At 47.3% G+C, this 19,704-nt stretch overlaps 1 protein-coding gene across 1 annotated transcript in view; it reads left to right on the top strand.

Annotated features, from left to right (window-relative positions):
• INSC (INSC spindle orientation adaptor protein) overlaps nucleotides 1-19,704 on the top strand; it is a 124,221-nt gene that overhangs the window by 100,124 nt on the left and 4,393 nt on the right. Inside the window, exons 9-12 of the mRNA XM_049713800.1 lie at nucleotides 1,907-2,085; nucleotides 11,269-11,335; nucleotides 15,457-15,612; nucleotides 17,148-17,224. Of these exons, the coding sequence (XP_049569757.1) occupies nucleotides 1,907-2,085; nucleotides 11,269-11,335; nucleotides 15,457-15,612; nucleotides 17,148-17,224 (479 nt within the window). The remainder of the gene's footprint in view (nucleotides 1-1,906; nucleotides 2,086-11,268; nucleotides 11,336-15,456; nucleotides 15,613-17,147; nucleotides 17,225-19,704) is intronic.

Here is a 19,704-nt window from a genome sequence, read left to right as displayed (position 1 = left end):
AAGGGCTGACCCTAGTGGTTCCCCCCAAATCAGAGGATAAAGCAGTCATTGGAAAGGGGAAATCAGAGTTCTTAATTCCTTGGCTAATGTGCTGCCCCAGCCCAGGGTGGCTAGATCAAGATGCTAAGTATTTTAATAGTCATACCTGGGCTGTGGGGAGCAGCATTGCCCAGAAGCAGGCATTGCCCTCCTGATAGAAATGAAACTAGATCTACAGAAGCACCACTGGGAATGAGGCAAAGAGGCCTAGAGACAAGAGGCAGCCTGGAATGTAGAAAGAGTGGGGACTTTGGGGTCAAGCAGTTTGATTCCAGCCCCCTCCCTGCCAAATTAGCATCGTTCCTCAGTTCCACGATTTTGGGAAAATCATTTAACATTTGAATTCTCTGTTCCTTCATCAATAAAACTGTGATAAAGAATTGGGTTGTCGTGAGGATGGAATGAGTTAGTGAGGTCAAGAATGTACAGCTTCTGCTTCTACTACTACCAGCTTCTCTGAGTCTCAGCTTCTGCATCTAAATGAAGGTGACCACTTTCTGCTCTAAGCGTGCTCAGAAATTAATGGCACTGTGTAAGACACACTACAGGGGTTCAACTAATGCTATTTTCTGTCCCTATAAAGGCAGGAACCAGAAACTGCATGCACTGGAAGGTGCCAAGAGCTGCCAGGTTTAATGCCAGAACCTAGAAGTAGACTCTTCGGAAGCAAGAACTAGAGATCAGGATAGAACACAGCTCAACTCTGCCCCTAAAGCTTTCTTTCTCTCTTGCGGCTGTTTTCTTGGAGTATGGCTTCTCTTCCTGTATTTTCATAGAGGTGCTGTCAGTAGGAGGGGCCTGGACCCAGGAAGCACCTTGATTAGCGGTCAAGTTGGAGCTGAGGGTCAGAAGTCAGGTCCATTGGGTTGGGTGGGCAGCACCATGGATCCTTTTATGCCTCCTCCAAGGCAGGAGTCCATTCTAGGTCATGTGGAGCCCATGGGGGAATGTATTAGGTGGGGAAGGGATACAGGGTTTGGGGGTGGTCCTCTCCTCCTTAAAGACCCTCAGTACAGTTACAGATGGTAAGTGGGGGGATACGGTTAGGATTGGGTTATGGCCACTAGGATCAGAGAGAAAGAGCCTGACATTCAGAGGCTTGGTGTAGGACTTTTCTGCAGCCAGGTGACCCTGTTCCTGGGACCAAAAGGAAATCCTGAAACTTTGCTGATGGCAGCTGGAGAGGTAGTGTTTTTATGTTTTAACTTCAGCCTCTTCAAGGCAAATTCAGCAGGTCTAGTGTACGCTACTGGAGACACACACATAGACTAGGAGCTCTTTCCTGACCAGGGCCTTTGTACATTCTGTTCCTTTGGCTTGGAGCATGCTGTTCCTCACAATATTCTCATGACTGCTTCATTTTTTTCCCCTCAGGTCTCAGCAGTAAAGTCACTTTCTTAGGAAGACCTTCCTTACGCACCCAACGGGCCTCTAGTTATTCTCCGTCTTAGCACTTGTTTATTTCCTCCTTCACATTTATTAGTTTGCAGTTATTTATATTAGCTTTTTAAAAATTCATTTTTTCTTGCCCACTAGTAGGATGTAAGCTTAACAGGAGCAAAGACCTGACCTTTTGTTTTGTTCGCCAGCCCATCCCAAAACACCAGGGTGCTGGGTACATAGTGTTCACTCAGTAAATACCTGTTGGATGGAGTGATTAGGAAGCACACATAAGGTTTCAAATGCCACCCCTGCTACATATGTAGGAAGATACATCTGCCTCTCCAGTAACTACTTTCTTCATCTGTAAAATGGGAATTATAACACCTGCCCACATTTTCTCCCAGAGCTATTGTGGAAACCAAATGAGGTAACTGATATGAAAGCGCTCGGCAGTGAAGCTGTTTTCTTTCTCTTCACCATCCAGAACTGTGCCAAGAGGCCTCGTCTGGGGAAGTCTTCCTGCTGGCCTCTGCGGCCCTTGCCAACATCACCTTCTTTGACACGATGGCCTGTGAGATGCTCCTGCAGCTGAAGGCCATCCACGTCCTCCTGGAGGCCTGCAGCGACAAGCAGAGAGTAGACACGCCTTACACCCGGGACCAGGTGAGCAGCTCATGGGGAACCAGGCCCAGAACCTGTAAGCGTGAAGTCAGAGGGCAGGAGGCCAGGGCTTATGTTCTGGGGGGCAGCATGGCTGCAGCTCACTGTTGGTCCTGTTAGTAGCAATCTGGGGGAAGGTAAAGCAATATGTTTTCGACATGCCTTGTTGCCCTTGGAGCACCTCCACAAGCCCATTCCCACCCTCTTCTCCCATCCCAACCACTAGAGAGACTTCCTCCATCTCCATCCAGACCTGTCCATCCTAAGACGCAGAGAGGTACCATGGGAAGATCCCTGGACCTCCTCCAAAGGTCTGTATCCAGCCGTGTGGGCACCTGCCTGTCTGACATTATACCTGCAGCGAGTTTCTTCCTTTCTCTGCCTCTGTGAAACAGAGGAGCAGAGCCTTGCTTCTGGGCCTCAACCCCTATATCAGTCTCAGTTTTTTTTTTTTTTTTTTCTGTATATTTGAGCTCCATGTAAAGTCTTGTTTGGGGAAAAAGGATTTTACTACTAAATGTGTTTGAAAACATTGAATGAGGGGGTTTTCAATGGCCTTTGAGCTCTGAGGTTATGGAATTCCATCCTGTCCCACCTCTGCTGCACTCAGCCTCCCATTTCTCTTCCAGAGGTGGGGGCAGTGGATTGGTGGGTTTTAGTTCTCTGTAAATTCAACCAGGTGCCTGAACTCTGTGTTAGATGAGCCTCCAACCCAGCTCATCCCTGTCTGTAACCCAGCTGCCCAGCTCCACCTTTCGTCCAGCCTCATCGTCCAGTCAAAGCTGCCCCAGCTTCACGTGCCAGCTCCTACCCCAGCAACTCCGGGAAAGCCTTCCCAGACGGCCCCAGCTCCCCGGGATCATCCTTTTCTTGGAGGCCACACCTCACAATGCAGTGTTGACTTTTCCAATGATATTTCTTCCTTCCCAGTTATTTCATGTTTATCCCCCTGAGGGCATGGTCTGTGTTCTATACTTCCCCGGGATTTCTTCAGGCCTCTAGCCCAGAGCTGGCACCCTTGGCGAAATTCTATAAATGCTTGTTTAGGACGTGAAAGGGAAGAAGTAGGGTGGCACTCCATCAGTTCTTTCTTGTCTTTAGAATCACCTGTGGAAAGGCAGCCAACCATAGAAACTCCCATTCAGAGAGAATTTCTAGTAGATAAGCATTTGCATAGGAGGGTTCTACTAATATCGTGAGGCTGATAATATCTGCTGCATTTTACAGATAAGAGTATTGAGGCCCAAGAGAGTATCCCCCAAATCATATGGTTGACAAGTAGCTAGCCAGCACTGAATCCTGGCCTGACATAGACCTGGGTCTTTGACTCTTATCTGCTGCCGTCTCTGAAAATGAAGAGGGGGTAGTAGAGCTATGGAGTCAGAGAGACTGAATGTCAACCTTGTCTGGGGCCATTTATTGATTGGGTGACTTTGGGAAGTCACAGCCTCCTGGGTGTTGGTTTTATCATCTACCTTGCAGTGTCCTTGTGAGGGCGAGTGAGATAATACACGTAAAGGACCTGATACAATGCTTTGTCCCTGCTAAGTCCTCAGTAAGTGACGACTATCATTATTTTTCAAACTTGATGTTGCAAGGAAGAGCACAGATAGCGAATTATCCAAAATCTTCAGTTTGGTCTTCCAAGCCTTGCTTGATGGAGTTCCAGACTTCCTTTCCTGTTCAATCTCTCACTTCTTAGTTGGACAAGCCCCATAAAGACAAGGTACGGCAGCACAAAGAGATCAGGAGTGGTGGCTTACTGGGCTGGCTGTTGGCTGCTTGATGCCTGGCGGGGGCTGGCCCTTTGCAGTCACTGTCCTTGGCTGTGGGGCATGGGACTGGAGGGCTCACTCTGCAGGATCTGCCTTGTTCCCCCTCTTCTCTTCTTCAGCTAGATGCCTCCAGTTGCTGGGTCTCTCACCTACCTGACACGATTTTAAGTCCCTTTCCTTTCAAGTACCTCTCCTGTAGCCAACTCTGGTCATTTCATACAAAATCCAGTAGTGAGGCAGTAAGAACAGGGGTTAGGGGATCAGATGACATGCGGTTAAAGCTTCTCTACTACGTGATCATGTAACTCTGGGCAATTCACTCCGAGCCTCACTTTTCTCATCTGTGAGAAATAATTGAATAATACATACTTCACAGAGATAAAATAAGAATTGAATAAACTAATACAAACTTTTGGTACAGTTCCTGGAACACAGAAACTATGAAATAAATGGAAGCCACTGTCTGTTATTATTATTGGCCTTTGAATGTGTGGTACTCAGCCCTGAATGGGGAACCTTCAGAGGGGAGTGTCCTTATCTGTAAAGTGGGATGGTCTCCTCCAGCTTAGACATCCCATGGCTCTATATGTACAGACCCTTTTTCATCCTGAGGAGTGACTGGCCCCCTCTTGGAACCTCACTGATTCCTAGGAAGGAGGGGCTCAGGGTGGGGAGAGAATGGAGAATGTAGTCAAGCTCTATGCAAATGGAGTCAGGCGGTTTCCTGCCACACTCTCCCACTGCCCTGTCTCCGTCATCCCCCCCATCTCCCCCCACCCCCGCCCTTCCCACCACCCCACAGCTGAGCCAGGCTCTTCTCCTCTGTCCTCAGGATGGCCTCACCTTCAGCCCTGACTCAGAGCAACCACTTAGCTAGTGAGAGAAGACCCATTAAAGAAACAAATGGCTCTTTCCTTTGGCAGAGGGAGGATTAAGGTGATCAGAGGGCTCCCAGTAATGAAGACAAAGAAGATGAATTAGACTCTGAAGTGCTTACCGCCTCCAGAAACACTTAGGAGATTAAATGCCCCTGAGGCTTCCGGTAATGCATCTGCCAATGAGGCCAGTGCTGTGCAGAGCCTCTGGGTCTTGGATCTATATTTGTCCGCCTCCCTTTGAACATCTCAGCGAGAACCCCTCTATCAACCCAGCAAACTGAGTCTACTTAATCTGTCCAACAAATTAAGCAGAGAGGCTCTTCCACGCCCCTCTGCTAATCTAGGGGAGCTGGATGTGGTCAGGCATCCAGAAGCACTTCCTGCCTAACAAGCCCTTTGTGGCCTGTGTTTTCATCCCCAGGAGGTATTTTCTAGGGGTCATGCTGCCCAGGGCATCCAGCTACAGGTGTCATAATAGGGTGGGGGGAAAGGGCTGGCTCATCTCTGCCTTGTCTGTCGAGCTGTGACAACCTAGGGTGAAAGGGATGCGGTTATCCTGTCTAAGCCACAGCAGAGACTTTCACTGAACATGACTTTATGGCCTTTAGAAATTAATTGCTTTCACAGAGGTGAACGGTGCTGGTATATTCACTTCCCATGAAGACACATGGTCTGCTTGGCATTTTAGAATGTCCAGATTTTGTAGCATTTCTGAGCCCTCGCTGTGAATACCATTATCAGGAGTCCATTTATCAGAAATGTCAGTTACCAGGGATTGCAATTTTGACTTACATTGCAAAAGCCCTCTATAGTTTATACAGCCCTATCACATACATATATGACATGGTAGAAACAGTACAGGCTTTGGGTTCAGGCAGACCTAAGTTCAAATCCTGACTCCATTTCCTAGCTGTGTGACCTTAGACAAATTGCTTAACCTCTCTGAGCCACAATTCCCTCATCTGTGAAATAGGGATACTAATATTTTCTCCCTCCTTGTGTCATTATGATGATTAGATGGCATAATGCTCGTAAAGTAGTTAGAACCAAAGAGATGCTCAGTAATGAACAGGCCAGGGGTCTCTGATAGAACCAAAGATTGGGATGGGTCCAGACAGAGACTGTCAGGAATCTGATTGGGACAGGAAGGTAGGGTCAGGAAATGTGGTTAATGTGGTGGTGAGTGTAATGTGGCATGAGTCAATGCATGGTGTGTGTTGTTTCAATCTGTATGTCAGTTTCTGCAGGTTGTACTGTGTATGTGTGCATGCGTGTGTGTGTGTGTGTGTGTGTGTGTGTGTGAGAGAGAGAGAGAGAGAGAGACTATAAGCCACTTAAAGCAGTGGAGTTCATTTGCATATGACTATATATGCATATCTACCGATCCAGAGAGGCTTGGAGGAACCCAGGATCACAACACCCAGTCCTGATTTGCCCCAGGAACCTCTCCCTATAAAGCCAAGGGAAAACTAAGCCCAGAGAACATGGTCTGGTGTTTACATGCTCTCTAATACTGTGAGCCTGACACCTCAAACTCGATGCAATTCCCAGGGAGAGAGTTTTGGTTTAGTTTACCAACGGCTTGGGACCTACATCTAAGGCATTTTTATGGCCTTTTTGGCTCTCTCTCCTAAACGCAGAGCTCAGCCCTCCAGTCTCGCGCCTTTGGTAGTGAGGAGGGAAAGCCAGGCCTGTGAGAAGACCAGGGACCAGAGAGGGTGGGAGCAGTGTCTGTCTCAGGGCCTAGGCAGGTGCCCTCCTGGTTTCCACACTTGTCCAGCCCTCTCAGCTCCTGGGGCCCTGATCACACCTATCAGAGGGAGGGAGTGGGCTGGGCCTTCTCCCAGACCCCCTTGCCTCGCTGGCCTTGAGGGAGAAAGTGTGTTCAAGGAGACCACACCCTCCCTCTCTCCGAGCCCTTCATCATTCAGACCACTGCTCTTGTCTTGATTCTTCCTGCTCTTTGATGGAGGAAGTGGTGCGGAGGGAAGAGGGCAGGACAGAGAAGCAGTGGGACTTCCTCTGCTGGCTGGTCTCAGAGCTGCAGTTGACATGGTTGCCGGAGCTTTAGAGAGTTAACACAGTGAGAGTAGAAATCTCAATATTCCATCAGTAGTTAAAGAGTAATTCTAATTTCAGCTCTATGAACTCTTGGCCTTTTTGTCCTAATTACTGCACAGCATAAAAGCAATCATAACTTTTCATTAAATATATGTCAGATTTCCTGCATTGTAAGCTCTATCAGATCAGAGCACCTGTCTCTATTTGGGTATCCTGGGTATTCCTCACTTGTCTTTTAAGTGGTATGGTCCTCAGTATTAGTTTATGACAGAGCAAAGGAAAGGCACAGAGGTAGAGTCCAGGTGTGATCAGGGCTGACTGCTGAGCCATTGTTAAGGATGTGAGATGAGCCTGAGATTGGTATGTGGACAGGTGTTCCCGGAATAAGCACAGAGTAAACCTTTTCCTCCGCATGTCTGCTATCGTCAAAGGCTTTGCCATCCTCCCTCTTACCACATGGGGGCATTTCTTCTTGAATCAGTGACATGGGATTGCCCCTGTTACTCTGGTTCAATTTGCTATTTGCCTCAATGTTCCTAAGGTCTCTGGGAGGCCAGAGGAAAAACGATTTTAAAATGCCACAGAAAGTAATGAGCACGAAGTTGTTGGCTTCTCTGCTGGGAAGGGCTTCTCCTGTTCTGGTACCTTGCCTCCCTTTGGGAGGGATCTCACATCAGCCTCACATCTTGGCGACACTGGGTGTTGTACTGGATGGTACTTGATACAATCTTTCAAGGCCTGGGTCCTTTCAGACTCTGTTCCCCGGGGCCAAATAGTATTCATTTTATTTAACAAATGATCTTGGTGCTTGACAAAACATTGTCCCTTAATACTTACCACGGTCTTATTATCTTATTTTTATCTTTTGTAGTAGGCCAAATAATGCCCCCTCCCCAAACCTGTGAGTAGGCTACCTTACATGGTGAAAGGGATATTTTCAGATATGATTAAGGGTCTTGGTATAGGAACATTATCCTGGATTATCCATGTGGGCCCAGTGTAGCCACTGGGATTCTTATAAGAGGAAGGCAGAAGGGTCAGAGTCAGAGAGAATAAGATGTGACTGAGGAAGCAGAGGTCAGAGCAATGGGGTGCTGGGAGCCAAGCAGTGTGAGTAGCTTCTAGAAACTGGGAAAGGTAAGGACATAGATTCTCCCCTAAACCCACCAGGAGGAATGCAGCTCCGTCAACACCTTGATTTTAGCTCCATAAGACCCAATTAGGACTTCTGACCCCCAGAATTGCAAGATAAAATTGTGTTGTTTTAAGCCACTAAGTTTGTGGTAATTGATTTTAGCAGCAATAGAAAACGAATATACCTCATTAACCAAGGCACAGAAAGGTTAAGTAACATGGTCAAGATCAGATGGAAAATAATGACAGAGCCAAGATTTGGAACAGGGTTTGTCCATGCACGTAGCCACTATGCTATACTGCCTCTTACCTAGAACCTCTCTTGAGGCTGATACCCTCTGATTCCCCTAATAACTACAGAGGGATCAGTAGCCTCTCACTCAGGAGGAATAGGACTTAATTAAAAACCATCAGACAGGAATGACTTAGCCTGGGCCAGGGGAAAACTGTTTGTCTGGCTCCTGTACTCTCTCCACTGACAGCATTGCTATCTTGTAGCCAACAAGGTAAACCAGCTGTCCCTAAAATCTCATCCCTGGATTTGACTGTGAAGAGAAACATTGTTGATCTGCCTTCCTGTCTATACCAGGGCACATACAAGGATGTTTCAAAGGGGGGACTCAAAGCAGGGCATAATTGGCATTTATTCAAATTGTGCTTAATTGAATACTTCATCTGCACCTCAGAAAACCACATGGGGTACAGGTTCTGTAAAGAGGAAGTAATTTTCATTAACAGGATCTAAATTAGTCTGACACAAAGACCTACCTGTGCCTGTGACACAGCTAATAATTGCGGTGTAATGAACCTGATGCTGCAGACAAAGGTTTCCTTTTCCTTTTTTTTTTTTTCCGGTACGCGGGCCTCTCACTGTTGTTGCCTCTCCCGTTGCGGAGCACAGGCTCTGGACGCGCAGGCTCAGCGGCCATGGCTCACGGGCCCAGCCACTCCGCGGCATGTGGGATCTTCCCGGACTGGGGCACAAACCTGTGTCCCCTGCATTGGCAGGTGGACTCTCAACCACTGCGCCACCAGGGAAGCCCTCCTTTTCCTTTATGTTGCCTTTCTTTTCCTTCTTTCCTTCCTCCCTCCCTCCCTACCTTCCTTCTCTTTTGGTTCTGTATGTCAAGCAACCATCTTTATTCAGTGGCCAGGCTGATGATGGTTGGAGTGGAGCTGTCCCTTAGTGGTGAGAACAGAGCCTGTGCCCCCTGCTACTGCTCACAGCCCAGAGAAGGCCAAGTGAACCGCAGTTTGGTACAGGCTTGGCCTTGTGTCTCCTTCCTCATAAGACTGCACACTTTATGCCTCTTGGGAACCTTCTATTTTTTATTTTTTAAACAAAATGCTATTGAATATTTGATGCTTTTTCTTTTTTAAAATAAATTTATTTATTTATTTTTGGCTGCATTGGGTCTTTGCTGCTGTGTGCAGGCTTTCTCTAGTTGTGTCGAGCAGGGGCTACTCTTCGTTGCGGTGCTCAGGCTTCTCAATGCGGTAACCTCTCGTTGCGGAGCACGGGCTCTGTAGGCATGCAGGCTTCAATAGCTGTGGCACACGGGCTCAGTAGTTGTGGCTCGCCGGCTCTAGAGCACAGGCTCAGTAGTTGTGGTGCACGGGCTTAGTTGCTCCGCGGCACATGGGATCTTCCTGGACCAGGGCTCGAACCCGTGTCGCCTGCGTCACCTGCATTGGCAGGTGGATTCTTAACCAGTGGGCCACCAGGGAAATCCCTTGGGAAGCTTCTATTTTTTGACTGCATCTTCTACCTATATTTTTCTTCTAACTCCTTTCACTCAGCCCACAAACACTCACAATCCTGAAAGGGTAGGAAGAAAGAGCTTCCAAGGACTAACCCTCCTTCAGTGCTATTACCTTTCTAAAATGCAAATAGGAGTTTGTCACTCCCCTCATAAAATATCTGGTGGTGCAGAGTTGTCTTCAGGATGAAGCTTTTGGTGTAAGTCCTGTCCCTCCCCTGGCCACCCACCCCATCATACTTGCCTACCCAGGCCCCTTACCAGGTCCGAGCTGGAAGGGCTGACACATAAGGATGCCACAGCAGCCTAAGGAGGCGTATCCCTTTCTAGCACGTATTTAGTGGGGAACGGAGGAGATAGATATTCTATAAATGTGGCAAACTTTTCCCTTCCTATAGAGATTTGTTACATGCGTTTATTATCCAGAGTAATATGCCAATGTTGAACCCATTAAAATCTAGATAATACGCTTTGTTGGTCAACATCACATTACTACTCATTATTCAGTTTCAGAACTAAGCTGCCTGAACTGTGTCAGGAGACTGTTAACTGGCACAGCCTCCAGTTATACCATGTGACAGGCTTTGAAGAAATCTTTCAAGAGAGATAGGCCTGCACCAAGGAAAAAATATTATTTTATTTTATTATTGATTTTAATTACCACTTGAGAGTGCTGTTCACTTCCATGGAAGTGGGTGGATTTTAATTTTGCTAAATTTAATGTCAGGAGCAGTGTCATGGGTGGCATCTGAGTTAACAGGTGCCACGTTTCCAACATATTCCAGTGGTGTTTGGCACCCTCTACAGTTTGGGGTCTGTAGGAGGTCCCTTGCTGGCCCATCCTTAATCCAGTTTTGTGCTGTGAGTTCTCTGTGCAAACTTGACTGTGCCAGGGGGCAGGGTTGGGGTGGGCTGTTGGCTGCTCAGCCCACGAGGTTGTAACCAAGGGTCTGTGTTTACCTGGTGTCAGCATCGCTTTCCTACAGGCAGAACCCTTCAGCCATGCCTGACAAGCAAGGCTTGCAGCCCACAGGCTTATAAAGTGTAGCTGAGCATGAAGTCTCATCAGATTCCATACAATACCTGAAGCTTATGGTGTAATGCTGCCTTCAGTTTCCTAGTCATGATCTCTGTCTTAACCTTAGTCTCCATTCATTTCGAGTTGAAAGTAGGTGGGGTTCCGTATCAGGGCAAGAAGCTGGGATTGGAGGGAACCCAATCCAGGGCAGGGGTTAGCCAAAAATCTGCCAGTTCTGTATGCATTTCAGGGCCTGGGGCCAAGGGACCCTGCAGAAAGATGATGAGGCTCCATCTTCACTCAGGTGACCCTGTTCTCACCTGCAGTGTCCTGGGGCCCCTGGGGGCCACCCCAGAGTCACATGCTGAAGAATGGGCATCAGTCACTGGGGAAACACATCTGAGTGGCAGAAGCCCACGAGGATGGAAGAAAGTACCATGGAAGGATGGGCCAGGTGGACCATAAGGAGTCACGGGCTAAGGGAAAGCTTTGTAGAGCTCCTGGCTCACCTGTCAGTACAGGTGTTCCCATTTTCTTAGCTTCTCAATCCTCTTTTCCAGATTGTGACCATCTTGGCAAACATGTCTGTCCTAGAGCAGTGTGCCTCTGACATCATTCAGGAGAACGGTATGTCTTTTCAGTGGTGTGCCTGCCGTACAGGTTATGTGGCTCTGTGGGACCCTGTGCCTTTGTGTTTGTGTGAAGGCCTATGTATTTGTGCGTGTGGGTCTCCACACTTGCAGGAGCACATGAATGCATGCTTACGTGGGCAAGTGGGCCAATATGTAAGTGTTTTCTTGCTTCCACGGGGCTTCAATCTAGTGGGAGGCAGACACGGAACAAAAGAAGAGAACATCAGATGCAGAAAGTAAAGCGGGGAAGAAGATAAGGTAAACCCAAGGTAGGAGGGTGGCAGTTGGCTATTTCAGTCAGGGTGGTGAAGGGAAGACAGATTTCACTATGATCCAGAAGTAAAAATCTATTCCTACAAATGATGCATTCCAACTTTAAATCATTCTCATCATATTGGGTTTGGCCACAGTGGAAAGCCGAAGGGTGGGGGATCAGGTCAGGGCAGGTGCATCCCTTGATGCCTCACCTGAGAGCATCTTTTTCCTCTTGCTCCCCTCCTCCCACCTCATGCGGACGGTGTCACCAAGGTTCGGGTGAGGTGCCCCGAAGCTGATCTAAGAGGTCTCCGCTGGAGGGCAGGTCAGCTGGCTGCCTTGCAGCTGGGAACAAAGTGGTGAGGGCTTCCTGTGACTGAGAAATAGGAGAGCAATTAGCAACCAGTTGGAAACCAAGAGATGCTAACGAGGAGTGTGCTGGGAGCCTAGGCAGCTGCCTCTGCGCCTGTTAAGCCCCTTCTCCCTGGTTGCCCAGCTGTTTTAACACATGTACACATTCCCCATCCCCCATTGCTCTATTACTAATGGAAAGGCATCATTTTGTGTTAATTTTATGTGATTGGGCTAATAATGAGAAACTTTGTTGAGCTGGCTGAGGCTGAAGGGGTGTCTTTTATGGCCTGTTCCTTCAGCACCCAGCGCCTGTAGTTCAAGTGGTCAGTGGGAGTGGGTCTCCATAGGCCAATGGATTTGGGATTGGAGTATCTGGCATCTGTGGAGGATTTTATGGTTTACAAAGTGCTATTGACGGGCTCATTCAGTAAAGTTATTGAGACCTACTAGGTTCTTGGCATTGTGCTGGACAGTGAGGACACAGAGGTAAGTTAAGTCCTTGCCTTTGTTCTAGAGTATCTCACACAGTCTAGAAGGAGACCCCACCTGGACAAAAGTGATAACATGACAAAAGCGTGACATCTGCAGTAAAGTAATGCAGCAGAGGAAGGAGGGCATAGTGGTTGAGACTGTGAAGACTGGAAACGATTGCCTGGGCTTGAATCTTGGCTCTGTTATTTACTAGTTTTGTGACCTCCATTTTTCCATCTGCAAAATGGGAACAATAGTAATATCTACTTCATAGGGATGATGTGGGGATTAATATAAAGCATGTTAGAAGAGTGTCAGGCACAGAATGAGCTCTGTGCTATGTGTATCTGCTCTTTCAGGAAACAGTGGCCGTCTCATAGGGTTTAAATGAAGAGAGTTTGATGAAGAAACTATTTAGCAAAGTGGGTCAGGATTTGAGGGACCAGCAGTGGAGGTGATTCAGCCAGGGATCACTGGAAGTCAGTAGGACTCCTTGGTCTGGACAGGGCAAGCCTCATTATGCTTTGAAAGGAAGTCCTCCCACCAGGATGCTTGGGACTCTGACATGCTTTGTCCTGAAGCCTGGTGATTTTGTCTCTGTCCTGCCCTAAACTGTGTGTGAGTGTTGGTGGTGGGGAGCTGGATGAATGGGCCATACTGGAAGGTCAGAAACTCTGACCACTGGTCACCCTTACACTGGGAGGCAGGCCAGGGCAGTCCAAGCTCTTATTTGTCAATCCAGTGGCATCAGTATTGCCCTTTCAGCTAGTTTTGCTTCTCCCTCAGGGGCTGGGGCTGAGCTGGAGAGAATGTTGAGGAGGGAACATGGCCTTGGGACCTGGTCTCTAAGCTATAACTGCCCACAACTCTCAGGCAACTTTTGTGGCACGGAGCCTGACCAGAACTTAGGAAACACATTCTGGATTTTGTAGGCAGCCCCAATTTCATTGCATCTTATCTTTTTCTAGATAAGACTTATAAGGTATACATTTAAAGGAAACTTTGTTTTTTATACATTTGTAAGGCTTCTAACATGAATACATTCACATTCATTCATTTGATATTCATTCCCAAATATCTGAGCTAAGCACTATTCTGAATACTTTGGATATACCCATTCAGGAAGTGGACAAAAATCCTTGCCCCCATGGTGCTCACCTGGTCGTATATGAGAAACTATTTTTTGTCAGACTCTAGGTACGAAGCTGGGATTTGGAAAATGGCTTCTTCATGGGAACCTTGACCTGGAGGAATTAGTAAAATTTCTTAATCTTGTGGCACTTCCTGAAGTTGTCATTTTGGTGCCCCCTGTTTATGTCCCCATAGGCCATGCCATATATACTCAGGACATTAATAGCTATGACTTTGTCTTAGGGACATTGTGGGCATAAGAAGCCAGAAGACCGTGTTCCATTCAGTGGCCAGGGAAGGGGTTTGGAGAGAAGCTCCTTGCCCCAGGATCAGAGTTTGTGGTGGCAGAGCCAATAGGGGCTAAGAAAGGGAGGGCCTGCAGCATCCCCTGAGGCTGTAGGGGGGAGAAATGGGGCACTTACACAGCTCACCAGAGAGAGAAATGGCCCCTCCTCAGGACTGAATAACCTCAGGGTCCACAACTAAGTTACTCACTGCCCCCTGAACTGGGATCTAGGAGGCTTAGAAGTTGCATCTGGTTCAAGTAAGATTTGGAGAGGCACGTGACTGAGGTACTGGCCTGGAAGTGACTCCTATGTGAACTTGAGAAGTCACTTCATCTCTCCACACCTCAGGTACTCGTCTGTGAAATGGGGGAGAGAGGCAGGGGCTGGGCTAGAAGAACTCTAAGGACCCTTCGGATTCTATGGTCTAAGTTACAGGTTGCAAACTCAGATGCCTGCAGGACCCACACAGGTGATATAAATGGATGACGTGGGCTCAACATGGACTGGATCAATCTCATTTCAAAGAGTAAGCTTATAATAAGCTTCAGCAAATTGTTGTTATGCAGAAATGTGGGCCCAGTGTTCTCAGATCAGGAAGTAATTTTTCAGATGCCAGAAATCTGGATTTTTATAGAAATCTCCCAATTTGCATATTAGCAAAAACTTCTTAAAAAATTAGACATTGTGTAAAGCAAGAAAAAAAGCAAAAATACACCTGTGGGCCATATTTGGTTGAATTTCTAAGCTGGCAAGTGCCACTCTGTGCAGGAAAGAAGCGTGTGGGCTGGGGCAGCTGAGGAATACCTCCCACAGAAGATGGACTTTTACTACAACCTGCAGGATGGGAATGATTTAAATGGAGAGTGAGAGGCAAAAGGACATCCCCTGCAGAAAGAATTAGATGGGCAAAGGCATGACGTGGGACTGGATGTGGGTGTGGTTTTGTAAGCCAATCAGAGGACAGATCTGGTTTCAGGGAAGGGTGGAGAGGTTCTCAGCTGACCAAATTCAAGCCTAAATGTCTCGGTCCAGCTACTCCACACCCTTCCAGTACATGATACCCCTCTAAAACATTTGATCTAGTGATTATCCAGTCTAGGTTTGGGTCACTTCCCACCAGGGGGACCCATTACCTCTGGACCTGTCTCAGATGCAACCAGCATCAGAGGTGAAGAGATGATGGAGGGTAACCAGATTATCTGGGTTCTGACACCAGCTCTACAGCTACTTGCTGTGTGACCCTGGGCAAGATACTTCACCTCTCTCTGTGCCTCAAAGTGAATTATTATATAGTGCTTAGTTTATGAGGCTATTGGGAGGTTTTAGGGTTCGTGCATTTACTGTGTATTTAGCACAGCATCAGGGATGTAGTAAAAGCTGTTATAGCATTTAAAGGAAATTAAAAGGATATCCTCCAGATGTCCCTTCCGGGGTGTAGTGACTTGGTATGTGGAATCAGAGACTCCCCCAGGGCAGAAGGAGAAGAAGAGGAGGGCTTGTCCAAGTTCCTCCTGTGGTTGAGAGCCCCGAGTCATCCCAACAGCCTTTGCTTGAGCCTGCAGCTAGAGGAAGTCTCCCTGCTTGGGCAGCTACCAACTGTTCATCGCTTTCCACCCAGGGGTCCAGCTTATCATGGGCCTGCTGTCTGAGAAGCCAAGGTCTGGGACCCTCGCCGAGGTGGCGGCCTGCGAGCGAGTCCAGCAGAAGGCTGCAGTGACCCTGGCCCGTCTCAGCCGAGACCCAGATGTGGCACGGGAGGCCGTGCGGCTGAGTTGTAAGTGGTGCTGGCTGTGTCAGGGGCGGAGAGGGGCGCCGGGGCTGGGAACGGTCCTGATTTCATGGTGGCGGTGGTGACAGAGGACTCAGAGCAGGGCCGACTGTGCTGGGAGATGCTGGCATGGGGGCCCAGGGTGCAGCCCCAACTTAGCCTCCTTTCCCCTGGGGCTGAAGCAAGAGAGAGGAGGAGTCTAGAGAGGTTTAAGTTGGCCAGAAGAGTGACTCACTTGTAGGCTTCCTGTTAACAAGGACCCCATTCACTCATTCATTTTCTCATTCATTCATTTACTCAGTTATTTGCTTACTCATTTGTTTAGTTATCCACACATTCATTCACTCATGAATTCATCCTTTTGTTCATTCATTCATTAACTCATTCATTACTTCATTTATCCACCATTAACTTTCATTAAATCACACATTCATTCATTAACTCATTCATTACTTCATTTATCCACCATTAACTTTTTCATTAAATCACTCATTCATTCATTCAGTCAGTCACTTATTTACCCAACAAATGTTTCCAGAGCACTCACTCTATGGTAGGCTCTGTTCTGAGTGCTGGGCATATAACACTGATTATAACCGCGTCCTAACCACAGCGGCCTATAGCCTAATGGAGGTGGTGGATATGGAAAGAAAAATTTACACTTGAGTATCACAGAGCGATGCTCAAAGGATGTCAGTGACACAATTGGCACACAGAGGAAGTAGCCCACACTTATCCGGGTGGTTCAAATAATGTAACAAGGAGGTGACTCTTCAGCTGTGGCTCCGGGAGTTATTCGGCTGTGAGGGCTAGGAAAGGGCACCCAGGTAGAGGCAGGAGATGGCAGTGTTGCCGACCATCCAGGCACTTGGAGGTCAGCAAGAGGTGGCCTTGGGGCAGCAGAGAGCTCTGGCTTCAAAATGACTTTATGGAGGATAAATACATACATACAGAATCTGTCTGCATACCTTTCATACCATCTTATAATGAGTTATTTTTTTCCATTGTTAGAGTTTGAAAAAGTCAATTTGCGTTGAAAAGCAAAGTCATTTATTTGACTTTCCTCTGTAAAGGCTTAGGAAATATTAGTGTACTCAAATGTAGTCTTCTATAATCTTAGCCACAATATATTTTCTGACTCAAATGGGCAGCTGGGGGTGGGAGGTACTAGGAAGTTCCTCTGATAAAGATGTAAATGTTAACTACAGCTGGTAAAATCAGAAGAACCTGCATGGGAAGTTCCTTCTCAGGAAGACCTGCAATATCTTCTGTGGCTCATTCCTCCACACTGTGGGTGAACTCCATCCTGGCCAGTGTTCTGGCGCTTAGGGGTTTGGTTTTGATGCTCCAGCTCATCCTGGCCCTGACCAGGGTCCATTTACACCTGAGGGAGCAGAAAGTCTTCCCTGCCGATTGGCAGCCACCTCCCTCCACAGGACCCCATGCAGAGGACTGTGTGTGAGAGATGGGAGCACCTCTGGGTCAGGCCTGGCCAGGCCCACCCCGACCTGGGTGTGAGGGTCTCCCCGTGTCTCACGCAGGTATGTCCCGCCTCATTGAACTCTGTCGCTCACCCTCCAAGAGGAACAGCAGTGACGCCGTGCTGGTGGCCTGCCTGGTGAGTTCCCAATCCTCCCCCAGCTTTCTTCCTGGGCTTTGGGGTTGCAGACCAGGGACCAGGGGAACAGGCTGTGCCACGACAGGCTTGGGTAAGCCGGACAACTTATTCTGAATTTCCATTTTTCTCTTTAAAAGAGTAATACTTGTTTCACTTAATTCATAAGATTGTGATGAAAATTATATGAGGTCATATACGTGAAAGGCAGAGGCCTGGGGACCCCCCATTACCACACATTTAGTACCTTTGAGGTCCTGGGGGATCTGACAGCAGGTCTAGACCAGAGGGGCCCAGCTGGCAGGATGCTGGGTGATGGTGGTGATGCTATGGTGCTTGCAGCATGTGGTAGCTAGGGTAAGATGTCTTCTGCCTGTTCCAAAGTGGACACTGTGAGAAAGCCTCCTTTCCTCCTCAGATAGAGCCGCTCTATTGATTCTCTTCCAGCTTCGTAGCTCCCTCCTCCTTTGTGGAGTAGGACAGGACAGGACAGAGGATTATTCAGCCAGTCCCCAGGATCTTCACCCTCAACCAAGCTAGCACATCCTGGGAGGTCTCCACCCAACTTCTTGATGCTTGGGTCCACCATGAAAGTACCAGCAGCACCAGACGGGGAACACCCAACCTGTCTCTATATCCTCCCTGCTGGGCTGTATTAAATCCTAGAGCAGAGCAGCTGGAAGCATCCAGGAGCAGGGAAGCCCACTGTAAAAGCCCTTTAACTTCCAGAAGGGGGTGCCAGATCTTTGATTTGTCCTCTTTGACTGTGCAGATCTTTGTGCAGAAGGGATGGATCTAGAGGTCTTTCAAGCTGTTTCACAATAAAGTCCCTTCTCACCCCGTCCTTTTTTTTTTTTTTTTTTTAACTGAGCTCATCCCATTTCTGGGAGCTCCTGACAGGCATTGTATGGTGGTAGGAGCAGCAGGCATTACAGTCAGACACACCTGTCTTGGTTTTACCATTAATGAGCCGTGTGACATTGGGTAGGTCACTAAGTGCTGTAAATTTTATTCAGTAAATATTTGCTAAGTGATTCTATGAGCCATGCACTCTTCTGGGCTTTGGGGATACAGATGTGGGGGGGAAAAAGACAAAAATTTCAGCTCTGTTGGGCCTTTTATTCTGGTACATGCAGAACAACCTTCACCCTTTTTGTGCCTTGGGTGAGCTGGAGAAGCTTATGGACCCCTTCTCAGTATTAGGTTTTAAATGTATATAGTAAAATATATAGAATTAAAAGGAAAACCATCATATTAAAATAATTATTAGACTATCAAAGCAGGTGATATTTTATATATATATATATATATATATATATATATATATATATATATATATATACTTTTAAATTAGCTCCTTAAATAAAAGCTAGCCTCAAGTCTTCACTAGCAATGAGCATAAATAATATTGAAGGTACCTCCAAAAATGTCATTTACTGAACCAAACTTGGGTCTGCTTGCCCATGCACAGTAAAGCCAATCGACTGACACCGGGTTGTGGTGAAGGAAAGTGCAGTGGGTACTGCAGGTTGCCAAGTGAGGAGTCCAGGTAGATAGGGCTTAAAAAGCCCAAACTCTCTGAAGGCTTTCAGGGAAAGTTTTTTTAAAGACAGGGTGAGGGAGGGGGGTTGTGTGGTGTGTGATCAGCTCATGGACATCCTTCTGATTGGTTGGTGATGAGGTAAATCAGGAGTCAGCATCATCAACCTTCTGGTTCCAACAGGTCTGGGGTCTATGTGGGCAGCATACAGTTAACTTCTTCCACCTGGTGGAGGTTTCAGTATCTGTAAAAGAGTTCAAAGGACATGGCTCAGAATTTTATTTATATCCCCTGAGGAGGAACTAAAGGTCCTTGACTTTGTTTAATGGCTAAACTCTTATTAGTTTGTCTTGCTTGACTGTTTTCCTTTCTTTCTGCATTTTCTCACTTCTCTGATTAAATGTACTCTTTGGAACTCGGGGAAGCCTAGGAGACTAAAGTTTTTCTACAGACAAGAGACAGGTAGAGGATGTGGAGGGGGGTGCTGTTCCAGGAAGGCCCCATAGGGTCCTGCTCAGTTACAAAAGTGTCTGTGATTTCTATTGGTGAACAAGTAACAGGCACCGCTGAGACGTCTCGATCTGTTGCTACATTCACACACAGCTGAAGGAAAGGCTGTTTCAGTTAGAGGCCAGTGAATGTAAAGGTGTAATTTTTTTCATGCAAGTTCACAGGCCTTAATTGTGTCTGGTCTAGTGAGTAAATGGAGACAGTTAATACCTAGCAAACACATAATCATTGGCCCCAACTACCTTATCTTCACAACTTGGGCAGCCAGCAACTGCCTGACACTGAATAGGCCTGAGAAAATGTTGAGAAACTATAAAGCTCCTTTCAGACACGTGGGCTTGCTATGATACATTTTCCATTTTTATCATGAGTTTGAAGGAGAGCACACGGAAGGGCTTGGCCTCTATTTTCAATCACTTGAAGGACTTTCTGG

This window comes from Orcinus orca, chromosome 8 (genome assembly GCF_937001465.1).
Source record: "Orcinus orca chromosome 8, mOrcOrc1.1, whole genome shotgun sequence".
Taxonomy (NCBI): domain Eukaryota; kingdom Metazoa; phylum Chordata; class Mammalia; order Artiodactyla; family Delphinidae; genus Orcinus; species Orcinus orca.
This window is presented reverse-complemented; position numbering and strand designations above follow the sequence as displayed.